The sequence below is a fragment of the Panulirus ornatus genome, chromosome 15 (genome assembly GCF_036320965.1).
Source record: "Panulirus ornatus isolate Po-2019 chromosome 15, ASM3632096v1, whole genome shotgun sequence".
Classification (NCBI taxonomy): Eukaryota; Metazoa; Arthropoda; class Malacostraca; order Decapoda; family Palinuridae; genus Panulirus; species Panulirus ornatus.
The window spans coordinates 10,761,842-10,784,179 of NC_092238.1; the positions used below are offsets into that span (position 1 = coordinate 10,761,842).

The 22,338-nt window shown below is 41.0% G+C and overlaps 1 protein-coding gene across 1 annotated transcript; it reads right to left on the reverse strand.

Moving 5' to 3' along the window:
- Window positions 1-650: 650 nt before the first annotated feature.
- Window positions 651-18,090, reverse strand: LOC139753726 (probable imidazolonepropionase). The gene is made up of 10 exons (XM_071670481.1): window positions 18,036-18,090; window positions 10,161-10,323; window positions 7,615-7,786; window positions 6,907-7,042; window positions 3,782-3,923; window positions 3,500-3,581; window positions 3,015-3,158; window positions 2,587-2,805; window positions 2,288-2,448; window positions 651-1,812 (listed from the first exon to the last, which is right to left on the reverse strand). The coding sequence occupies exons 1-10, from the start codon at window positions 18,073-18,075 to the stop codon at window positions 1,722-1,724; spliced, it is 1,350 nt and encodes a 449-aa protein (XP_071526582.1). The 5' UTR covers window positions 18,076-18,090; the 3' UTR covers window positions 651-1,721.
- Window positions 18,091-22,338: the final 4,248 nt, after the last annotated feature.

A 22,338-nucleotide genomic window follows, 5' to 3' on the forward strand; every position in this document is an offset into this window, starting at 1 on the left:
CATAAACAACTATAAATGTTCAAATGTTACAAATCCAGATTCGAAACATCTGTTGCCGCTAGGTCATTCATCATTGAACACTTATAGAAAATGGAGCATAGAAATTATAACGAGGCTTCAAATGAAACCACGAGGAAATGCCATCATTATGCTTAAAATGAACTGTAATGATTTTGTCTTGAAATGTGACATATATTTGTCAGATTTTCCAAATATTCTTTCACTGTGTATATATAATCTTAATCATATTTTCCTTGTTCTGTTAAACAGATTTTTGATATTCATGTAAATATTACAAACACGCACATGAAAGTACCATTATAACAGACAAGAGACGATAGGAGTTATATCATATAATTCCATTTAAGGAAAGTTCCTTCACCCTTCCATTTGCAACTCTCCTAACAGCTTTCCTGCCTTTGTGTTGTAGTCGTTGCCAAATGAGCAGGCCAAACCCAGGATGAATATATCAAAACTACTTCGTCTCATGTTTCAAATTAGAGCACGGCAAGTGTATCGACTGTACATAATAAAAGGTCACATTTCAGATATTTCACGTTTTGATATTTTACATGGAATTTCGTCACATTCAAAGCCATGCTCACTTTAGTCAAGCAATTTAAGGTCAAATGTTAATAAAACTATGTACATACTTTTCCTTTGTTTTCATGTAAATATATCAAAATCCCTTAGAAGCTTACACAGTCTATAGCGACTCATGGTAAAGTCCTTCAAGAGTCTACACAGTATATAATGATTCAGATCCACGTAGTTTGTGACACAAGAAATTATCCAAACCCTTTGACTCCTTGCTCTATAGGATTCAACACTTCCACCCCTACTCAATTAGTCCACTTTGTTCCTTCTGGTATTCATGTGTGTTCCTCTGGAAATGATCTTCGTTCATGTTCTGTATAGCAGATCATCTCTCGGTGGGTAGGTGTTCTGGTACAATCTGCCTCTCATGGTCGGAATGTTATGTGGTCAAAGGGCTGATAAATCTATTAGCGTAGGACGGAAAAGTCTTCAGGAAGCAGTGTTTAGTATTGGACATGAATTACATCAAAAGTGCAGAAAAGTGGAAGCTAAAAGAATATATCATTGACGAGTCAGGAAAAAAGTATAAATCTGTATCTGGTATCTGTAGCTGGTAACAGTTCAGAGCTGTTGCTACATAATCCCACCAAGGTCATGAGACTCGCTGTCAAAGGTCGGAACAAATGTCAGAAGATATTCCTTATTACTGATTCGCTTAGGTCAAAGTTCAGTTGCGTTTTCCTCCATGGCTGGCGTAAGTCTAACTTCAATCTAGAGTTTCATAATTAATGGTTGAGATGGATCCAAGTCATTCAGAAGTCCTATATTAATGGCTGGAGTAGACTTATAGTTCAGTCAGAAGTCAGTGGATTAAGTCAATATGTGGACTTAACAGCAAGCCAGGGGTCTGAATTTGTGACGTGGCAGAGATGGATTCGAGGGCAAGTCTTAAGTCTGGGGATTAGTATTAAGAGGTCTAATCACAGGTGAGTCAGGAGTTGATTTCTCTATGGTAAACATGAATTCGTCGGTCGACCACTTTCAACATCGTGGCTAGGGTTAGTTAAAACTTAATTGCACAGGGACCCCACGACAAGCAATACAGGGTGCAGAACATGTCAGAAGAGGTGTTGGAGGTTGTCTTGTGGCGAAGATAAACAGTCAAGCTGGAGGAGGGTGAGGGGTCAGTGCCTGGTATGTACCACATGACCAGCTCTGATGACGTGCGAGATAACGTGGTCGGCGCCGCCCAGTTGGTATACCAGGTGCTCCCATCTGAAAGGTCAGGCAGGTCGTCAAAAATCGGAACTGTTAAAGCAGAACCACTACATGGATTAAATATCATCACCAGCAGGAAGAAATGTAACATCGTAAAAAGAAAAAAACGGAGCTGAACAACAAGATCTAAGAATTTAGTAACTAAGATACTATTCATGAGATTACTACACGCTTGTTTTCCATGATTTTTCTTCTTAGTGACAGAATTCAGGTTATACGAATTATCCGTAATCAAGACGACACATATATATGAAATATAGTTGTCCAACTTTATATAGCTTGGCTATATAAAAATCCTCTGCCTTCCTCTTCAGCCAGAAAAATACTACACTGGTCGTCCAAACTCGCTGGAAAAATATATAGTGAAAAGGTACTTAGAAAATTAAATTCCCTCCGTACTCCTGCCAGAAATAAATATTAACCTGGAACGTTGCCTGCAAGTTTTGTACCAGGTGAATTACCCAAAACGTACCTGGGAGCGTCCACAATGACCAGATCAGCCACCTTGCCGGGTTCTATGGAGCCGTGGGTCTGACCTTTGCGAAGAGCATGGGAGGCGTGGAGGGTGGCAGCAATTAGCGCTTCGTTCAGGGACATCTTGAACATGACACACGCCAAATGCATCGCCATGGGCTGGGGACGAGTCATGAACTGGCCGTCAGCCAATGTGTGATTGGAATGTTATTCTGCTGATTACTGTCATACTGCAGTATACTGATGATTGTACTGATTTGAAAATGTATTTTGTATATGCTTTGACAATGAAATCACCATAGATAAGCAGAAGGCATTGGGGTTGAAATCTGTTCCGAGGGCGACTGGAACACCAGCGTCGATCATTGCACGTGCGGGCGGCGGGGTGAGGCGGAGGATGTAGGCGGTGGTGGGGAGCAGGACGCCCACGGTGCCTGCCTGCGCCATTGCCGATATACCTTCGTCAGATACCTCTTCCAGGTGACTCATGGCTTCCGCGCCCAAGGAGGCTCCCATCTGTCGGTGGGGAAGAAGCCGTGTTGATCCTATAACAAAATGTTGCTAATATGGTATACTGCAATGTTAAGAAAACTTCACGACAGAGAAAACGGGAACGAAACTTTTACCAGTGAAAGCGTGCATTTATAACATTCATGTGAACATTTCAATTTGTGTTACTCTTTTTAAGATGGTATTTACAATTTATATTAATCTAATGTTTTTACCTCTGCTCCTTTTAGTGGATGGAGTTCGTCAGCATGGAAGTTGATCAAAAGTCCCTCCCGTTGGCCGGCCTGCAGGATGCGTCGTGATTGGTCCACGTCGAAGACCCCACGCTCACAGAAAACGTCGATGCTGTCGACCTTCAACTACAGGGGAAGCTGATGTTAGTGTGGCTGCTCACCATTTTCAACCAGAAACAGGTACAAAATCAAGTGTGAAACACAATGTTATGTTTTTGTTTTGGTGTACAAGATGTTTCATGTCCATTTACACAACACATGAATACGATATATCTAAAGTGCTGGTTTGAGATGAACAAAGCTATATATATATATATATATATATATATATATATATATATATATATATATATATATATATATATAGTACGTAAAGTTCAGACGAAAGGACTTCGTTCTTAGAACTCGTAATGGTCACAGGAAAGCTAGTGGTTGCCTATGTATTCCTGGTAAGCAACAGGCTTTACCTCCCCAGCGTCCATGGCGGCCTTGACGGCCGGCAGCTGCTGCTCCACCACCCGCCGCGTCGCCTCCTCTGTTGTCAAGCCCCTGCGGGGAGATCGTCACTCAACATTTGTGTGCTTCAGGTTGACACCCTAGGCTTTTTCTAAAGTCTAAAGTAAAAAGTAATACACTTCACACACGATATATATATATATATATATATATATATATATATATATATATATATATATATATATATATATCAATTTGTAGCCGTCACAGAAGTCATACAGTGAAAGCATTACTTGGGTACTGAGTGAGCGCCGCAGAATGTGGAAGAGATGGTAAGGTTGGCATGTGGACGGGCCTTCTCCAACACTCGCAGCATCTTCAGCTCTGTCTCCACGTCCAGGCCGTAACCGCTCTTACACTCTACCAGAGTCGTGCCTGCGGGGGTACAGTCGATAACAATAATTGAATTCTTGTCTTCCTGTCACCGCCAAAACGCAATTTTCGCGTTAACAAATAATGGTATCGAAAAATTATAGATAAGAAAGAGAAGATACCACAACTCTCCGGCCACATTACAGTTATGAAGGTGCCTGGCAGGAGCAGCATTCGATTGTATTATGTCAAGTTCTGAGGAGTACGATCGATCATGTTGGCAGTCGGCGTGCGATATACGTCGTCCAACGCATACTAACAACAGAGGGAGGAGCTTCTACCTCCTGTTGGCTATAAGTTGACCGTTGGTCTTGTACGGGCAGAGACGACTAGTCACAGACAAGCATATTTGTTTTCATAATGGAGCCAGCTGCTGTTTTGGACAGTAACGTTTTAATCATAATCTCTTTTTTACTTTGCAAAGGATGTCTTACTTTTTTATAGTGAACATAATCATACGGGCAAAATTTATCTCAATCGAAGGCCTCTCGGGTGAAGAGTAGTGAAAAAATATGGAAATTAATCAGGACATCCTATATTTGTAAAACTGAATTTGAAGACTGGAAGTTTATAAGACGAAAAGAAGAAAGTAATTCCACAGCTTAGCTTTCGGAGGGGAAGGAAGAGGTACCATACCGGTCAACCTCGAGTGTGAGAAGCAGCAACCATACGTCCATATCGGATCCAACCCTTGAGTGGAGACGCGCAAACAGCTCACGAGAACACTGGCCAAAATGATATTTGTAGAACCGAGAGAGAGAGAGAGAGAGAGAGAGAGAGAGAGAGAGAGAGAGAGAGAGAGCATTGCGGCAATTAGACTTGAATGGTCATAATTGGATTGGTTGTTTGGGTTCTAGGCCTCTTAGCAACCACGGTCATAAGGCCGTCAGCGTCATGGTGCTTCCACCAATGGAAATGTAACACCTTCTGGTGTTGCTGATATTTCTAAGACCAAACGGACTCTCACAATGCATAAGGGCCTTGAGGTGTAGAAGAAAAACACCCCATATATGTGAGAGGTTCTTCACACTAGGGCGAATAAGCCTATGTAGATATGAAACAGCCTTTTACTAGGAAAATAAATTCGGAACCCATTCAGCAGCCCTAGCTTTTGCAAAGCAGGCTTTGTGATGATTATGTAGAGTTTCTATGACAAAGTAGAGGATATGGTTATGCCTAATACGTTTATGTTATTGGTTGAGTTTAAAAAGAGGGAAAAGAGTGATTATTAGAAAGAGATTATAGGAGAAATTGCGTTTCAGAGGTTCATCTAGTTTACTGTTTCCTCATTCTGGGACGTTGCACAGGTCCGAATCAAGAGAGAAAATATGTTCAGTGTGAGACAGAGAACGAATATGTGGAGAAGAGAGAGTAAATTACTTGAAATGTAGAAATTGAAGTCAACCCCACAAGAGTGAATAGGGCTTGAAGAGATATAATTTATAGAGAAGACAGTAAGCAACAAAACAGAATCCTGAGGAATTTCCTTTGAATAGGATAAGAGGGAGCAGTCGCTTCATGTATAGCAATTGCAATGGAACGGCCAAAGAGGAACTTCTTTGTACCTTAGGGAACAAAGCGAAGCATAAAAACCAAAGTAAAGATGTTTAGAAAACAATGTCACACCTTGTCAGATGCTTTGTGGATGTCGAGGGCTATGACAGAAGTTTCACCAAAATCCCAAAATGGAGGACCACAGGTGAATCACAAAGGAAAGATCACCATTAGACCTGGCACTGAGAATCCTGTATTGATGATCATAAAGAAGGGAATAGGGTTCTAAGGGTTCGAAAAAGTAAGAGTTAAGGAGAGTTTCAAAGTCTTGGACAGCAAATGTGAGAGCAGCTGGGCTATAACTGGAGGTTTTAGAGAAGTCTCCTCTCTTAGGGATGGGTTGTACTGAGGCATGCTTCCAAGAGGAAGGAAAGAAGTCTGGCTTTTTAGACAAGCGAAATAGTCGAGCAACAAGTGGAACCACCTTAGATGCACAGTTCCTAAGAATTCGAGGAGTTATACCATTTAAGCCATATTCCTTGGGAGAGTACTTGAAAGACCTGGCGCTAGGAAAATAAACGGGATGGCATAGGTTCTTTGGAAGATGAGGATAGAGGACTAACATCAGAGTTATTCTAAGTTGATTTAGAGGAAAATAAAGTACGAAAAAAAGAGTGGCTTTATCAGGTAGAGAGCCAGCTTTAGATTGATCAGGTCGGAAGAGAAGGAAAAGTTGAATTAAAGAATTTAATGTATATTCATTTGGGCTACCCGTTATTACTAACGTTGGTGTTTGGAGGGGGTACAGAGGATGGGCTTGCGGAGGTAGAAGTGATAGAAATAATATCGTGGGTTTCAGGACCCAAGGAGGTAGAAATGGTGTATTTGTATTTGGAAGGTCAAGAATTAAAAGAAGAGATTGTGTGCTTGCCGACAGATGGGGTTGATCATACCATAGCTTGTATTCTGAGGATACGAAATCATGGTAATCTTTATCTTAACCTATGTTAATAGGGTGATGAACCACAATCACCTGTGAGTAACAGATACAGCAAGCACTCATTGTAACAACAAATGACATATATTGAAATGACCATATTCTATGCTGGGGAGAATAACAGAAAGTCTATAGTAGTTGTTGAGAACCTATTCAGATTTCACTAGCGCTTGGACCTCGAGACGGGGGTGATGATGATTTAGCAATGCGCTTTGTCAGTCTGATCTGCATAACCCTTGTACAATGATCTGGTTCTGTATTATCAGTAACATTTAATAGTAAACTGGGAAACATCTTTTGCTCGGTGAAACATTCAACAATCACTGATCATTTCGTAACCAATTCTACCTACATTTTTTTTTTCGGCATTACTGATCATATTCACCAGCATTGGTAAACCTAGGTATCACATAGAATAACGTAAAATTTTATATATGCGAGTGCGTTCAAGCTGGTAACTGTATCTATGCGAGTGCGTCCTAGCTGGTAACTGACCTGCGCGCGTCATGCGGTGCAGCCGAGGCAGGAGGAGATCGAGCAAGTCCTCCTCGGAGGCTGCCCGGGTGTGTTCCACTGTGAAGTTGATGCCGCCCCCCGCCGCGTGCACCTCCATGTAGCTCGCACCCGCTAACTGGAATAAAAGAAAAGTGGAAATCAACTGACAGTGTTTCTGACACACGAAATAAAATAATGGCAGATTGCATTTCTCTCTCTCTCTCTCTCTCTCTCTCTCTCTCTCTCTCTCTCTCTCTCTCTCTCTCTCTCTCTCTCTCTCTCTCTCTCTCTCTCAAGTCCACAATTCAGTAGCTTTGTGACTTCACAGTTACTCTTGACTTCATTACTTGCTTCACCACCTGAAATTTACCTCACGTCTTCAAATATTCCCACTTTCTCCTTTTTCTCTTACCTAGACCATTTACTTCATTTACTCATGAATCGTATTTTCCCCAGTCAGTAATAGTTATCCAACGTCTCATATAGATTACTAATGACGCCACTTCGTGTTCCACACCATTGGGTTTCGCAGCTCGGTGATTCCGTAATTCAATATTTTGGATAGAAAATTAAGTTACTGACAAATTTGAGTAACATGCAAATCAGACAATTACTTGTACGATAATAAGTAATTAAATATGACCTTCAGGACATGCCAAGAGTAACTTTAAAGTCTGTGTGTTTAATGTACCTACGAAAATGTCAAACCTTCATAGCGAACTCATGGACGCGGTCACCCGCCCACACTGGGTGAGTGTGGGCGTCTACCAGGCCGGGCACCACAGAGCGGCCGCAGGCATCCACCACCTCCGCCCACGACGCCCCAGGGAACTGCGCTTCCACCTCCTTGTCCAGACCCACGGCCGCTATTACCCCGTCCCTGTAGGGAAGATGATTAGAGACCGTAAATACCTTGTATTATTACTATCTACCGTGCCATAACTCTGGAGGTGTCATTGTACGTAGCTCATCATGTATCACCGGACTTGTGGTTATAGTTCATCGTGCTGTAGAGTTCTTACGTCAGCCTTACAGCTGTGCAGTTTGTCGATATAGTTCCCTACACTTCTAGAATGTTACATGGGAATATACTGCCGCACAGATGCGCCGGGAGTCACTGAAGTTGTCGTGCACAACTGTCGTGTGATGCAGTAGTCTCGCGTCCCATAATTGTGCCCTTATGGTTTATGCAACCAAGATATATGTGGTTCTGGTTGGTTGTATCGAGTCCTTTTCACAACGTTGATATTCATAGCGTCTCAAGTATGTCTTGAAGTCTGCTATATCACATTGTAGTGTACTTCTACCATTTATGTCTTGCGTTATCGACCATCATACACCGGATATACTGATGTTAAAATAAAAAAAATACCAAATATGAAAGATCTAGTGTGTAGCCGAGACTATTGCATATACACTTGAACTTCCCCCCAAAAGCATTTCTCTGAATTTTATCACATCCGTTCGTTTTGCATGATGGTCATAGGCATAATTATGTCACCCCTATCACGTTTTGATAGACGAGTTCTTCGTAAAAAATTTACATTACTGATCGCTTTATGGTATCTGACAATGTACTACTCCAAATACCAAAGCCGACGTAGCCTAACCAAGAGCGGGGTCGAGCGGTTAGGTGCAGTGGTTACAGTTTCTCGGACTTATATGGTGCTGTTGTCTACTGAGCGAGTGCAAACTCGTATTACCGGATGTACAGCCGTTCTTATTTGCAATACCACCCTGTCCCAGTGGCTCAGTATGTAGTTTTCATTGTGTGATGAGTTGCCATTAGGCCAGTGGTTCACATACAGAATGACAAAGGTATCGGTGAACTTAATAAAACCAACAGGCTACTGTACTCATATTCAGGTATTGACTCGTTCCCATTGTTCATTAACGTTCCTTATTTTTTTTTATACATATTTGAGCGTAAATTGGCTGTTTATTCAAAACCTCAATCATTTCCCTTGCCATGAGGTTCGAGAATATGGCAAAGGCTATAATAGGCTTTCCATTTATCCATCCTGTGTGCTATTTGCAATTATGTTGTATGTGTTTTAAATCATGCTAGATTGTGGGATTAGATATAATGTCCACTTATTACCTTATCAGTGATTCAGTATATTTGAACAGTACATTTCACACGATATCATCAGACATACAGTTCTCGATGGCCTAGTTTCAGATCAGATTTGCGTTGCATTTTAAACTGCGTTCGAAAGCATTGACTTGTTATTGGAAGCATTCGTTGTACGTTTGCAAAGCTAGTTGGACTGGTTATTTACCCGGATTATGAAATTTGGAGGGTTATTAACATGAAAGCAAACAAGTGGGTTTTCGTGTTACATTTGCTTTTGAAGCAGATTTGTCGAAACTCTGGTTTTGCGGCTAATTTTTTGAAATGCTATTTTTTTTCCGCACAAAAAGCAAAGCTTGCCTGCAGCTGATGGAGCAGTTGTAAACCCGGACTCTAATGAAAGCTAGTGTATCTTCTGTTGGCAAATCCACGTTATAAACATGGGTGTCAAACTCCCTACTTTTTTTTTTCGAGAGTTTGTCTAACTTTTGTACTGTGACTAGGGACTTTGTTTAATGAGAAATTCACAAGAGTTGTCTATCTCGAGGGTTGAGAAAAGGGAATCATGTTTCATCCCACTTAAAGTCTTGTATATCTATGAAGATTTGCGAGTCCAGTGAATGCTCTGGTTATCTCAGGTGTTTTTGTGTCCGAGGAGTTTGATGTTTTAATGTACCAGAAGACCCTAGACGAAACTTCCAACCATATTCAATAGGAATATCGGGTCCGAATATTTTCACCAGCCCCAGCCCACTTGGACCAGAAATAAATGAAGACCAGACGCACACTTGATGCAGGCTGCAAGTCGTATTGTTCTCCCTAAATCTCTGATAACATAAACGAACTGTCACTTTTTAAAAGGAACGAGATCACTTTTAGGTATTAATCTGTTGTACTATAGGTTTATAATGAAAGGTTTATTTCTCATATTCACGAAGCATAGGAATGAATAGGGTGAATGAAGGTATTCGAGGTCTTCGTTTGTCGTTGTCTGTCTCAGGAGATTATCGCTGTGATCAAGGATTGAGTCATTTTACTTAAGAGATTTTTTCACAGTACATGAATCTGATTATCTTGTGATCATTAAGTGTCACTATGGTCATAGGATGATACCATCAGAGTTACGGTGATCATCGCATTCCAGGATCTACTTTAAAGTTCATAAGGGAGATTAACTCACTTGTCCACGGCGATGGAGACCCCCTGGTCCTCGGTAGCGGTGACGATGGCCAGGTCGTTCATGGACTCCCGTAGCTTGACCTTCTCTCCGGATGCTGCCACCCTCACCACCTGCGACGCCCCCCGCACCAGCAAGCGCATCTCGCGTCCCTTCATCTCCTCTCCTGACAAAACATAAATCGTCAATCAAGTCTTACATTAAATGAATAATTCTTACTATAGAATAACATTATAAACAAATACTCGGATACTAAATGTATTAAACATCAAATTGTTATGATTAGTAGTACATAACACATAGTATATGATAAATAAAATTTACACAAATTGTTTGTTAATGATGTTGACTTTGAAGTTGGGTAGTTGAACCGTTAGTAATGATAATGTTAATACGATCTTTCGAATATAAGGAATTTTTACTAATAGGATGTTGTAGAAATATTGGTTAAATGGTTTTATGTTTGGTAGCAGTATTATGTGGTGCTGTTGGAAAGTTAGAGGTAAGATAGTTTCTGTACCGCTGGTCATAGGATATAACTGTGTTGTTGTTGGAAAGAAACTCGTCTGTTATCAGCAATAACGTCAGTGTCTTTGTTGATAAGAAATGGTTGTGCTGGCTGTAGACAAGGCTGGTGATAACACACGATTAGTTTGCTGCGGCTTGCAGAGTTATGTGTGACTTGGCGAGGCGTGGCAGTCTCTCCTGAGTCGTCACGGTTATGCAACGGTTAATATGATATCTGTGGAAGCATAGCTGAGACACTGTAGTTTTTGTACCGCTGAGGATATAGTTGTGATTGTACTGGTGAGATATGGCTGTTGGTGTGGCATGGAATGTTTGTGTTGGAGAAACATGGGAATGTTTGTTGTTGGCGAGGTGTTATATTTGGTGAGGCATGGGTGTGTTTATGTTTGGTGAGGCTTGGGTGTGTTCGTGTTGCTGAGATGTAAGTTTTTCATACGGTTAAGAAACTATTATGCTTGTGTTGAAATTGTGTTTGTGTTACTGAGACAGTTTCGTTTGTGTCCAGACATCGATGAGTTATGTTACTGAAGCATGTTAGTGTAGGCGAGACATGGTTGTATTTTTGGATATGGTTCGTGTTGTTGAGAGGTGAGTACTTGTGAGACATGAGTGTTTCTTTATGTGAGAAACGAGTGTTTCTTTGTGACATGAGTGTTTATTTTTTCAAATAGTTTGGTGTGTGTTAGTGAGACACGTTTCTTGTCGGAAACTGGCACTTGTAAAAGTATCACAAAAAATGTAAACCTTTGTGTTTAGAACTAACAGTAAAAAACACGAGGCAAAAACTATTTATAATTTCTGAACAAAGGAATTATCGCGTGGCTGGTTCTCTATCCACAGCAAAAACCTATGAAACCGGTGTAACGTGGGCGTAAGTTTCTAATGGTATTAAAGTATTACGTTACAGAAGATCAGGGATTAATAAGGAGTAAAGACACGTCATTTATAGTTACTAACAGCCTTTTCATAAAGTATTTTTTTTTTTTTTAAGAGAACGGAAAGAGATCAGCCATGGTATTCCAGCGAGAGCAGATTTCAGTGAAAACTGAGAATTATCGGATTTCCAACTTGAGTTTTGGGTAAATCAAGGCGAGATTGATATAAATGGAGACATCTGACACATGTGGATTATTCTACGCTAAAGAAGTCTATTGTTTGTGGTTTCGAGTTAAAAATGATTGACCTCCAAGCTTATTTGCTCGATTTTCTAAACATATTTTGATGTGCTAATGTCCGGCTATAAACCTGGGGAAACGGGGCGAAGTATGACCAAGAGAATAAGTGAACATAAACTTGTCATCATACGTCATCGTACATGTTTGTTCAAGCGCATGTCCCTTGGTGGCAAGGGGCTGAGGTACTGGACAAAGGGTTGACCAAACGAACACGAGGAGCACTGGAATCTACCCAAATATGCTTCGGAGCTCCCACAGACCTTTCCGTGGTTTCCCTCGATCGCTTCATATATATTTATTTATTCATAATCAACCCAGGATCAGTTTCTTTGACAGAGTCGTAGTGTTGCCCAAGACCTTCCTGAAGGCTCCTGCAACTCAAGGTTGAGCTATTTCCAGTAGCAGGGAAATGTATACCCCTTTTTGAAGTGTTTTTTATTTTGAGACTACGCCAAAGCACAACTTCGCCAAAGGTGACTTCAATCGCGATGTAGCCTCGAATAGATGGAGTCCGGTAACACTTTCATATATATATATATATATATATATATATATATATATATATATATATATATATATATATATATATATATATATATATGGGTATGTTTGAAGGAATAGTGGTTCCAACAATGTTGTATGGTTGCGAGGCGTGGACTATGGATAGAGTTGTGCGCAGGAGGGTGGATGTGCTGGAAATGAGATGTTTGAGGACAATGTGTGGTGTGAGGTGGTTTGATCGAGTAAGTAACGTAAGGGTAAGAGAGATGTGTGGAAATAAAAAGAGCGTGGTTGAGAGAGCAGAAGAGGGTGTTTTGAAATGGTTTGGGCACATGGAGAGAATGAGTGAGGAAAGATTGACCAAGAGGATATATGTGTCGGAGATGGAGGGAACGAGAAGAAGAGGGAGACCAAATTGGAGGTGGAAAGATGGAGTGAAAAAGATTTTGTGTGATCGGGGCCTGAACATGCAGGAGGGTGAAAGGAGGGCAAGGAATAGAGTGAATTGGAGAGATGTGGTATACCGGGGTTGACGTGCTGTCAGTGGATTGAATCAAGGCATGTGAAGCGTCTGGGGTAAACCATGGAAAGCTGTGTAGGTATGTATATTTGCGTGTGTGGACGTATGTATATACATGTGTATGGGGGTGGGTTGGGCCATTTCTTTCGTCTGTTTCCTTGCGCTGCCTCGCAAACGCGGGAGACTGCGACAAAGCAAAAAAAAAAAAATATATATATATATATATATATATATATATATATATATATATATTTTTTTTTTTTCTCTCTTTTTTTTGCTTTGTCGCTGTCTCCCGCGTTTGCGAGGTAGCCCAAGGAAACAGACGAAAGAAATGGCCCAACCCACCCCCATACAAAGCAAAAAAAAAAAAAATATATATATATATATATATATATATATATATATATATATTTTTCTCTCTTTTTTTTGCTTTGTCGCTGTCTCCCGCGTTTGCGAGGTAGCCCAAGGAAACAGACGAAAGAAATGGCCCAACCCACCCCCATACACATGTATATACATACGTCCACACACGCAAATATACATACCTACACAGCTTTCCATGGTTTACCCCAGACGCTTCACATGCCCTGATTCAATCCATTGACAGCACGTCAACCCCGGTATACCACATCGATCCAATTCACTCTATTCCTTGCCCTCCTTTCACCCTCCTGCATGTTCAGGCCCCGATCACACAAAATCTTTTTCACTCCATCTTTCCACCTCCAATTTGGTCTCCAACTTCTCCTCGTTCCCTCCACCTCCGACACATATATCCTCTTGGTCAATCTTTCCTCACTCATTCTCTCCATGTGCCCAAACCATTTCAAAACACCCTCTTCTGCTCTCTCAACCACGCTCTTTTTATTTCCACACATCTCTCTTACCCTTACGTTACTTACTCGATCAAACCACCTCACACCACACATTGTCCTCAAACATCTCATTTCCAGCACATCCATCCTCCTGCGCACAACTCTATCCATAGCCCACGACTCGCAACCATACAACATTGTTGGAACCACTATTCCTTCAAACATACCCATTTTTGCTTTCCGAGATAATGTTCTCGACTTCCACACATTCTTCAAGGCTCCCAGGATTTTCGCCCCCTCCCCCACCCTATGATCCACTTCCGCTTCCATGGTTCCATCCGCTGCCAGATCCACTCCCAGATATCTAAAACACTTTACTTCCTCCAGTTTTTCTCCATTCAAACTTACCTCCCAACTGACTTGACCCTCAACCCTACTGTACCTAATAACCTTCCTCTTATTCACATTTACTCTTAACTTTCTTCTTTCACACACTTTACCAAACTCCGTCACCAGCTTCTGCAGTTTCTCACATGAATCAGCCACCAGCGCTGTATCATCAGCGAACAACAACTGACTCACTTCCCAAGCTCTCTCATCCCCAACAGACTTCTTACTTGCCCCTCTTTCCAAAACTCTTGCATTCACCTCCCTAACAACCCCATCCATAAACAAATTAAACAACCATGGAGACATCACACACCCCTGCCGCAAACCTGCATTCACTGAGAACCAATCACTTTCCTCTCTTCCTACACGTACACATGCCTTACATCCTTGATAAAAACTTTTCACTGCTTCTAACAACTTGCCTCCCACACCATATATTTTTAATACCTTCCACAGAGCATCTCTATCAACTCTATCATATGCCTTCTCCAGATCCATAAATGCTACATACAAATCCATTTGCTTTTCTAAGTATTTCTCACATACATTCTTCAAAGCAAACACCTGATCCACACATACTCTACCCCTTCTGAAACCACACTGCTCTTCCCCAATCTGATGCTCTGTACATGCCTTCACCCTCTCAATCATACCCTCCCATATAATTTACCAGGAATACTCAACAAAATTATACCTCTGTAATTTGAGCACTCACTCTTATCCCCTTTGCCTTTGTACAATGGCACTATGCAAGCATTCCGCCAATCCTCAGGCACCTCACCATGAATCATACATACATTAAATAACCTTACCAACCAGTCAACAATACAGTCACCCCCTTTTTTAATAAATTCCAATGCAATACCATCCAAACCTGCTGCCTTGCCGGCTTTCATCTTCCGCAAAGCTTTTACTACCTCTTCTCTGTTTACCAAATCATTTTCCCTAACCCTCTCACTTTGCACACCACCTCGGCCAAAACACCCTATATCTGCCACTCTATCATCAAACACATTCAACAGACCTTCAAAATACTCACTCCATCTCCTTCTCACATCACCACTACTTGTTATCACCTCTCATTTACCCCCTTCACTGAAGTTCCCATTTGCTCCCTTGTCTTACGTACTTTATTTACCTCCTTTCAGAACATCTTTTTAATCTCCCTAAAATTTAATGATACTCTCTCACCCCAACTCTCATTTGCCCTCTTTTTCACCTCTTGCACCTTTCTCTTGACGTCCTGCCTCTTTCTTCTATGCATCTCCCACTCATTTGCATTTTTTCCCTGCAAAAATCGTCCAAATGCCTCTCTTCTCTTTCACTAATAATCTTACTTCTTCATCCCACCACTCACTACCCTTTCTAATCAACCCACCTCCCACGCTTCTCATGCCACAAGCATCTTTTGCGCAATCCATCACTGCTTCCCTAAATACATCCCATTCCTCCCCCACTCCCCTTACCTCCTTTGTTCTCACCTTTTTCCATTCTGTACTCTGTCTCTCCTGGTACTTCCTCACACAAGTCTCCTTCCCAAGCTCACTTACTCTCACCACTCTCTTCACCCCAACATTCTCTCTTTTCTGAAAACCCATACAAATCTTCACCTTCGCCTCCACAAGATAATGATCAGACATCCCTCCAGCACATTAACATCCAAAATCTCTCTTTCGCGCGCCTGTCAATTAACACGTAATCCAATAACGCTCTCTGGCCATCTCTCCTACTTACATACGTATATTTATGTATATCTCGCTTTTTAAACCAGGTATTCCCAATCACCAGTCCTTTTTCAGCACATAAATCTACAAGCTCTTCACCATTTCCATTTACAACACTGAACACCCCATGTATACCAATTATTCCCTCAACTGCCACATTACTCACATTTGCATTCAAATCACCCATCACTATAACCCGGTCTTGTGCATCAAAACCACTAACACACTCATTTAGCTGCTCCCAAAACACTTGCCTCTCATGATCTTTCTTCTCATGCCCAGGTGCATATGCACCAGTAATCACCCATCTCTCTCCATCAACTTTCAGTTTTACCCATATTAATCTAGAATTTACTTTCTTACATTCTATAACATACTCCCACAACTCCTGTTTCAGGAGTAGTGCTACTCCTTCCCTTGCTCTTGTCCTCTCACTAACCCCTGACTTTACTCCCAAGACATTCCCAAACCACTCTTCCCCTTTACCCTTGAGCTTCGTTTCACTCAGAGCCAAAACACACACACACACACACACACACACACACACACACACACACACACACACACACACACATATATATATATATATATATATATATATATATATATATATATATATATATATATTTTTTTTTTTTTTTTTTTTTTTTTTTTTTCATACTATTCGCCATTTCCCGCGTCAGCGAGGTAGCGTTAAGAACAGAGGACTGGGCCTCTGAGGAAACATCCTCATCCAGCCCCCTTCTCTGTTCCTTCCTTTGGAAAAAAAAAAAAAAAAGAGGGGAGGATTTCCAACCCCCCGCTCCCTTCCCTTTTAGTCGCCTTCTACGACACGCAGGGAATACGTAGGAAGTATTCTTTCTCCCTTATCCCCAGGGATATATATATATATATATATATATATATATATATATATATATATATATATATATATATATCTGTTCCAGGCGATACCTCACAACTCGGGGAATGGCAAACTTACACACACACACAAATAGTATTATAATTATGAGAGCTGTTTCGGGAAAAGGCTTAGGTTTACCCACCATGGAACAGAGAGTGAGGGTCGATTTGATCACAGCCTTTAAGCTTTTAAACCAGAATGATAATGTAGACAGTGAAAAGTTTTTTCGAAAGACTCAGGGGTAGAACATCTCAGGGACATAAGAAATTAAGCAAGAAATTAGAAAAAATGTAAAGAAGTACTTTTACAGTTTATAATTAAAGGGTGAACGCGTAAATAATACGTGTAGACAAAATTCATAAGTTAGAAAAATTGTATGATTGTAATGAATATCCAAGAGAAGGAGGTCACGAGTACAAAATTTCTTCTCTCTACAGCACAAATAGGTAATTCCACGGATAACGAGCTCCGTTCACCAATATTTCCCACGCGAGCAATTATTGCTACACTTTTAATTTCCATTAAACTGACATAAACTCTAACACTAACAGCAAGTTAAGGCTTCAGTAGTGTGAGGCAGTAAGTCAAGGGCCCAGCCTGTGGTGACACGCTACGGACAGAGAGGGAGGGGAGACTCTTGGAAGCCAGCCAACATTACCTGTCCCCCACCAACACAGCCCCGCATCCATAATGAGCCAAACCTGAAATTTTGCCTCCTGATGATGGTCATCTGTTTGTTCTTTATATTGATTTTTGGTATGAGGTTTCTTTGTGTACTCTGATTACAGTAGTGGATAGTATATGTGTATCCTAGTCGTGAGAGACGAGAGTTGAAATGCATTTCAATGGTGCTCAGAGTTGTGTATTGTACTTTAGTGGTGGCATGTGCGTACGTGTCTAATCAGGTGGTTAAAATGGTTCTGGATAATGTGTTTATCCGGTGTGGTGGATGGTGTGTGTGTGTGTGTGTGTGATCTAGTAGTGGTGACTGTATGTGTACTCTGGTGATAGCAGTAGAAAGTATGGGTACTCTTAATGATCTGTAAGAGCATTTGCATATTCTAGTGATAAACTGAACACTAGTGGACAGCGCATATAGTAGTACTGGTATGTGTCTGCTCCTGTGAAGGTGGTTAGAAAGTGGTGAAGGAGAGTATGCGCACATATCCGATTGCGATGCATTTCCTTCACTTACAGGCATTCCCGTAATCCAACACACGAAACTTTATACACTGAAACGTGCTTCCGTCACTGGTGATAAAGAGCTCAGTTTAAGGAAATAATACTCATTCCGTGTTCAAGAGTGTAATGACAGACTTACCTGATTTTGGCTCAGCTGGTGCATCACATGTTAAGAGCATCAAATTTAATTACGTGCGTCAAACTAGATTACATTCCTTCCATCAATTTATTTTGCCGCTCATCAGAGACGTTCAGATATCAATTCATATCTAATCTAGTATGAGACGTGAACGGACGAGTGATAAATTCACGAATAATAAATGTACCTTCACATGCAGCAGCACTTGAGAACTGTACTGTATCATATTCCATTTAGTCACGTTCGCGAGCTCTAGAATCACTGTTACTCTGCCAAAGTAAACAAACGATACAGTGCGCCTAGGTCGCTTATCAAGCTCGTTAGACTTTTCAGAGAACTTTCATTTGACATGTTGCCAAAGGTCACATTCACGTTAGCGTTACTGTGCGTGTGTGTGTGTGGCTTTCTGGGATTTCTGCCAGTGTCTGGTTCATCATCTAGGTACTAACTCGTATATAATCCGAAATATACACACAATCTCACAGTATAAGGAACTGGCCAGAATTCCATAGGATGAGGGCTACTAGAACCAGTTATCAATCTGTACATTTCCGAGTTCTTTGACATGAACGACCTCTTACTGTAATTGTATATGAATCCAATTTCGAAGTCACAGCCAGTGTAAACCTCTTGCGATATTGTTATCAATTACAGTTTGAAAATGTATTTATCACACTTACCTCTGCGTCACACTGGTGGTAACTGTTCGCTTGTCCTCCGAGCCCGGCCCCAGATCATGCCCGGAGCTCAGCCTATTAGGAACAGGCATCAGTGGCCACGCCCCAGCGGAGAGCCAATCAAAGCTCGACATTTACAGACCTGATTCCAAGCGGTTTAATAATCTTAAAAACACACTTGGTTCACCTAAAGATAATTGTTATGGTTCTAATTCTTGCTTGAATTGAATCTCGAATATCTGAATGGCTTACATGGCTTCATGATAACTAGAATTTGGCGAGTTCATAAGAACAAGTAAAACAACTTTAGTGCGTCAGTGGCAGCAACGCCCGGGTACCTAGCTAGTTTTTAAGATAAGGACGCGTTGCGTTGTCAGTTACTATCTAACGTTTCAAATTTTGTTAAAGTTTATTGGGTTTTTTTCGCAAGGACCCACTACATTTGTGTCAGTTCGCTTATTATTTCTCATCTGAAACGACTCTGTCAAAGAACATAGAAGCAAAGTATTTATGTGATATGGCGAAGGGCATATAGGTACTAGGTGGAGGCAAGCTGAGAGCGCACAGTGGATGCAGTACATCAGCATAGGCAGGTGACAGGTGGGTCAGGACTCAGGGGATTCAAAAGGTCCTCATCCCTCCAGAAACAGGGGGGGAACAGTGTTAATAGCACATGGCAGTATGTACAGATGACGTTGAGAGTAATGCAGGTCAAAATACATCACATTTACGACATACGACATGCATAATGTATAGGCTCTGAGAATGATGCTGAAGAGTTTTAGGGTACGACAACAAAAGTCTTATAAACTGACGGTTGTGTACATGTATTAAAGAAAGTATATGATTTGGCTGTTATAATAGATATTCATACCAACTGTGTAAGTCAACATGGGCACAATAGGACATAAATATGCAGGTACATGAGTACTGAACATATAGTAGGGTACAAATACATGAACACTGGTGGGTGGCGGGTGGGCCAGAGTGGATCCAGGAGCAGGTATAAACTTATTACAATGTAGTGTACAGAGGTTCACAAGGAGGATTAGGGTACGTCTTGGTTAATAAGATTCAGTATGTGGTGATCATTACATATGGAAAATCAATAAGATTTGTATATTTATGTGCATGGTCTACATAGCTAAGGGTATGTCTAAGGACATTACTATCGTTAAAATAGTCACAGAGTTGTCGAAACCTTAGTCCTTTAGGTCTGTGGGTATCTTAAGATGTTGTTCATAAGCATCGTGACCATGTTGAGTATTTTGCTAATCACATTTGTCTGCTCACAGTCCCGTACATCAGATTGCTTGACAGAAGGCATAGTACGCGTCAGTGACACCGCTTTTACCCGTGAGGAAGACATAGTGAAAGACAAGGTAGCAATAGTAGTATGAACTATGATCGGTACGGGTTAAAGAAATACCACTATGAAAAGTACAGGACTTGCACTAGTGTTTGATATTGTAGTTCCCAGAATTCAAGTTATATGTGGTAAGTTGCGAGAATCTATGACCCTGAATATCCGCAGTGGCGGCTGTGCTCTGCACCAACTGGATACAGACGGGGACATTATATAAGCTAGTGTCCAAAAATCAGTTCGTGCGTCATCATCTGAATAGCTGTTTCTAGACCTGTATAACTTGCATATATTGCAGGAAATTATATGGGATAAAAGGGGGAGTGGGTGGGGGGGGGGGGAGACGAGATGTCGATAGACACGGGCCTGTGATAGGCAAAGGCCTAACCTTTATATATATATATCGTCCCTCATTACTTACTTCTTGTAAATTCGTATAATGCGTGAAGTTACACGGATCTAGATATATCATTCAACTGATGAGGGCACCCCCAACTGATTCTGGGACACTAACTTGTACTGTATAATGTCCCAGCCTGTATCCATCGGGTGCAGAGCAGAGCCAACACTTAAGTGTTCGGGATCATAGTTTCGCTCATCTCGCATATTATCACACTATCCAGGACACATACTGTAATTTCCATATATATATATATATATATATATATATATATATATATATATGAGCAGTGGATGCTAAAGTGTGAAGCAGGGGTGTGTAGCATGCAAACAGTGGGAGGTGGACAGGTGGGAGAGTTTAGAGTGTAGTGACAAAATATATACAAAGTGAAATGACTTAGCAAGCAATAAACTAGTCATCACAGGTTGGTCTTACACCCCACCTCATCAAACATAAACTTACCTAAAATTACACTCCCCAGACATAGACATATTACACTTTCTCTGATGGTCCTGACAACATCCATCCATGCAACATTACATGCCCATAATATGACTTCCACAGTGAAGACCTTGAGCAGTTACAGCTCAATTGCCCAGCACTATCTACTTAGATACATTCAACATCATAGCATTTTATGACCTATGGCCCCACCAAATGGACAAGGATTGCTTCTTGAGTGATGTAGGGGCCCCATAGTAGTTAGGCTCCTAGAGGCAGGAAGGTAACTATCTAATATGATATTATATATATATATATATATATATATATATATATATATATATATATATATATATATATATATATATATATATTTTCCCTGGGGATAGGGGAGAAAGAATACTTCCCACGTATTCCCTGCGTGTCGTAGAAGGCGACTAAAAGGGGAGGGAGCGGGGGGCTGGAAATCCTCCCCTCTCGTTTTTTTTTTAATTTTCCAAAAGAGGGAACAGAGAATTGCGCCAGGTGAGGGTATTCCCTCAAAGGCCCAGTCCTCTGTTCTTAACGCTACCTCGCTAATGCGGGAAATGGCGAATAGTTTGAAAGAAAAAGAAAGAAAGAAAATATATATATATATATATATATATATATATATATATATATATATATATATATATATATGTGTGTGTGTGTGTTTGTGTTTGGTCGGTACACACACACAAAAAAAAAAGAGAAGAGTTCAAGACAATATTTATCAAGAGTGACACACGGAGGGAAGAGCGAGAGATAGCCAAGGAAAACAGGCAAAGGGCAAAAAGCGACTGAAGTCAGATCAGGTTAGAGGAACAACACCTACACTTCTCATCCAACCAACGAGGCCAGAACTAGCCAGCAGCAAGTGCCTCAGGATAAAGGTTCTGTATACAAATTGCGACGGCCTGTTCACAAATGGAAAGAGCTTAGATTCAGGCACCTTTGAAGAGATTACAACCCCTGACACTGTGGGAGTAGTGGAGATGAAATTAGCATTTGGACTTTAAATGTCCCGAAGGATACAAAAGAGCAAGAAGCGACGGATGATAAAGGAGGGAAGGGGCTGAGGTTAACCTTCTAAACATGTATCTTATTTCGGGAGGTATTAGTAGGCAGTGGCTTCAGACAATACATACTGTGTAAACTTATGTTGGTAGGAAGCCTGGTCGCGACAGTCGGTCCACATTCCACCCAGGTATTCATCTTCCCCTTGGGGCTAGTCGATATACTGTGCATCTCGCTTAGGCAAGGATATATATATATATATATATATATATATATATATATATATATATATATATATATATATATATATATATGTGTGTGTGTGTGTGGAGCGCTAATGGGATGACCATTATTAGGGTTTTCAGTTGCCTATGCTGCCTCAGG

Bases quoted from the DNA above. Each gene is read 5' to 3' on its own strand.
- LOC139753726 (XM_071670481.1), bottom strand. From the start codon at position 18,075: ATGCTCTTAACATGTGATGCACCAGCTGAGCCAAAATCAG. The intron at 2,806-3,014 runs GTAAAAACATTA...CCCCACCGACAG, and splicing joins ATCCACTAAAAGGAGCAGAG to ATGGGAGCCTCCTTGGGCGC. The intron at 1,813-2,287 runs GTACGTTTTGGG...CTGACCTTTCAG, and splicing joins GTCATTGTGGACGCTCCCAG to ATGGGAGCACCTGGTATACC.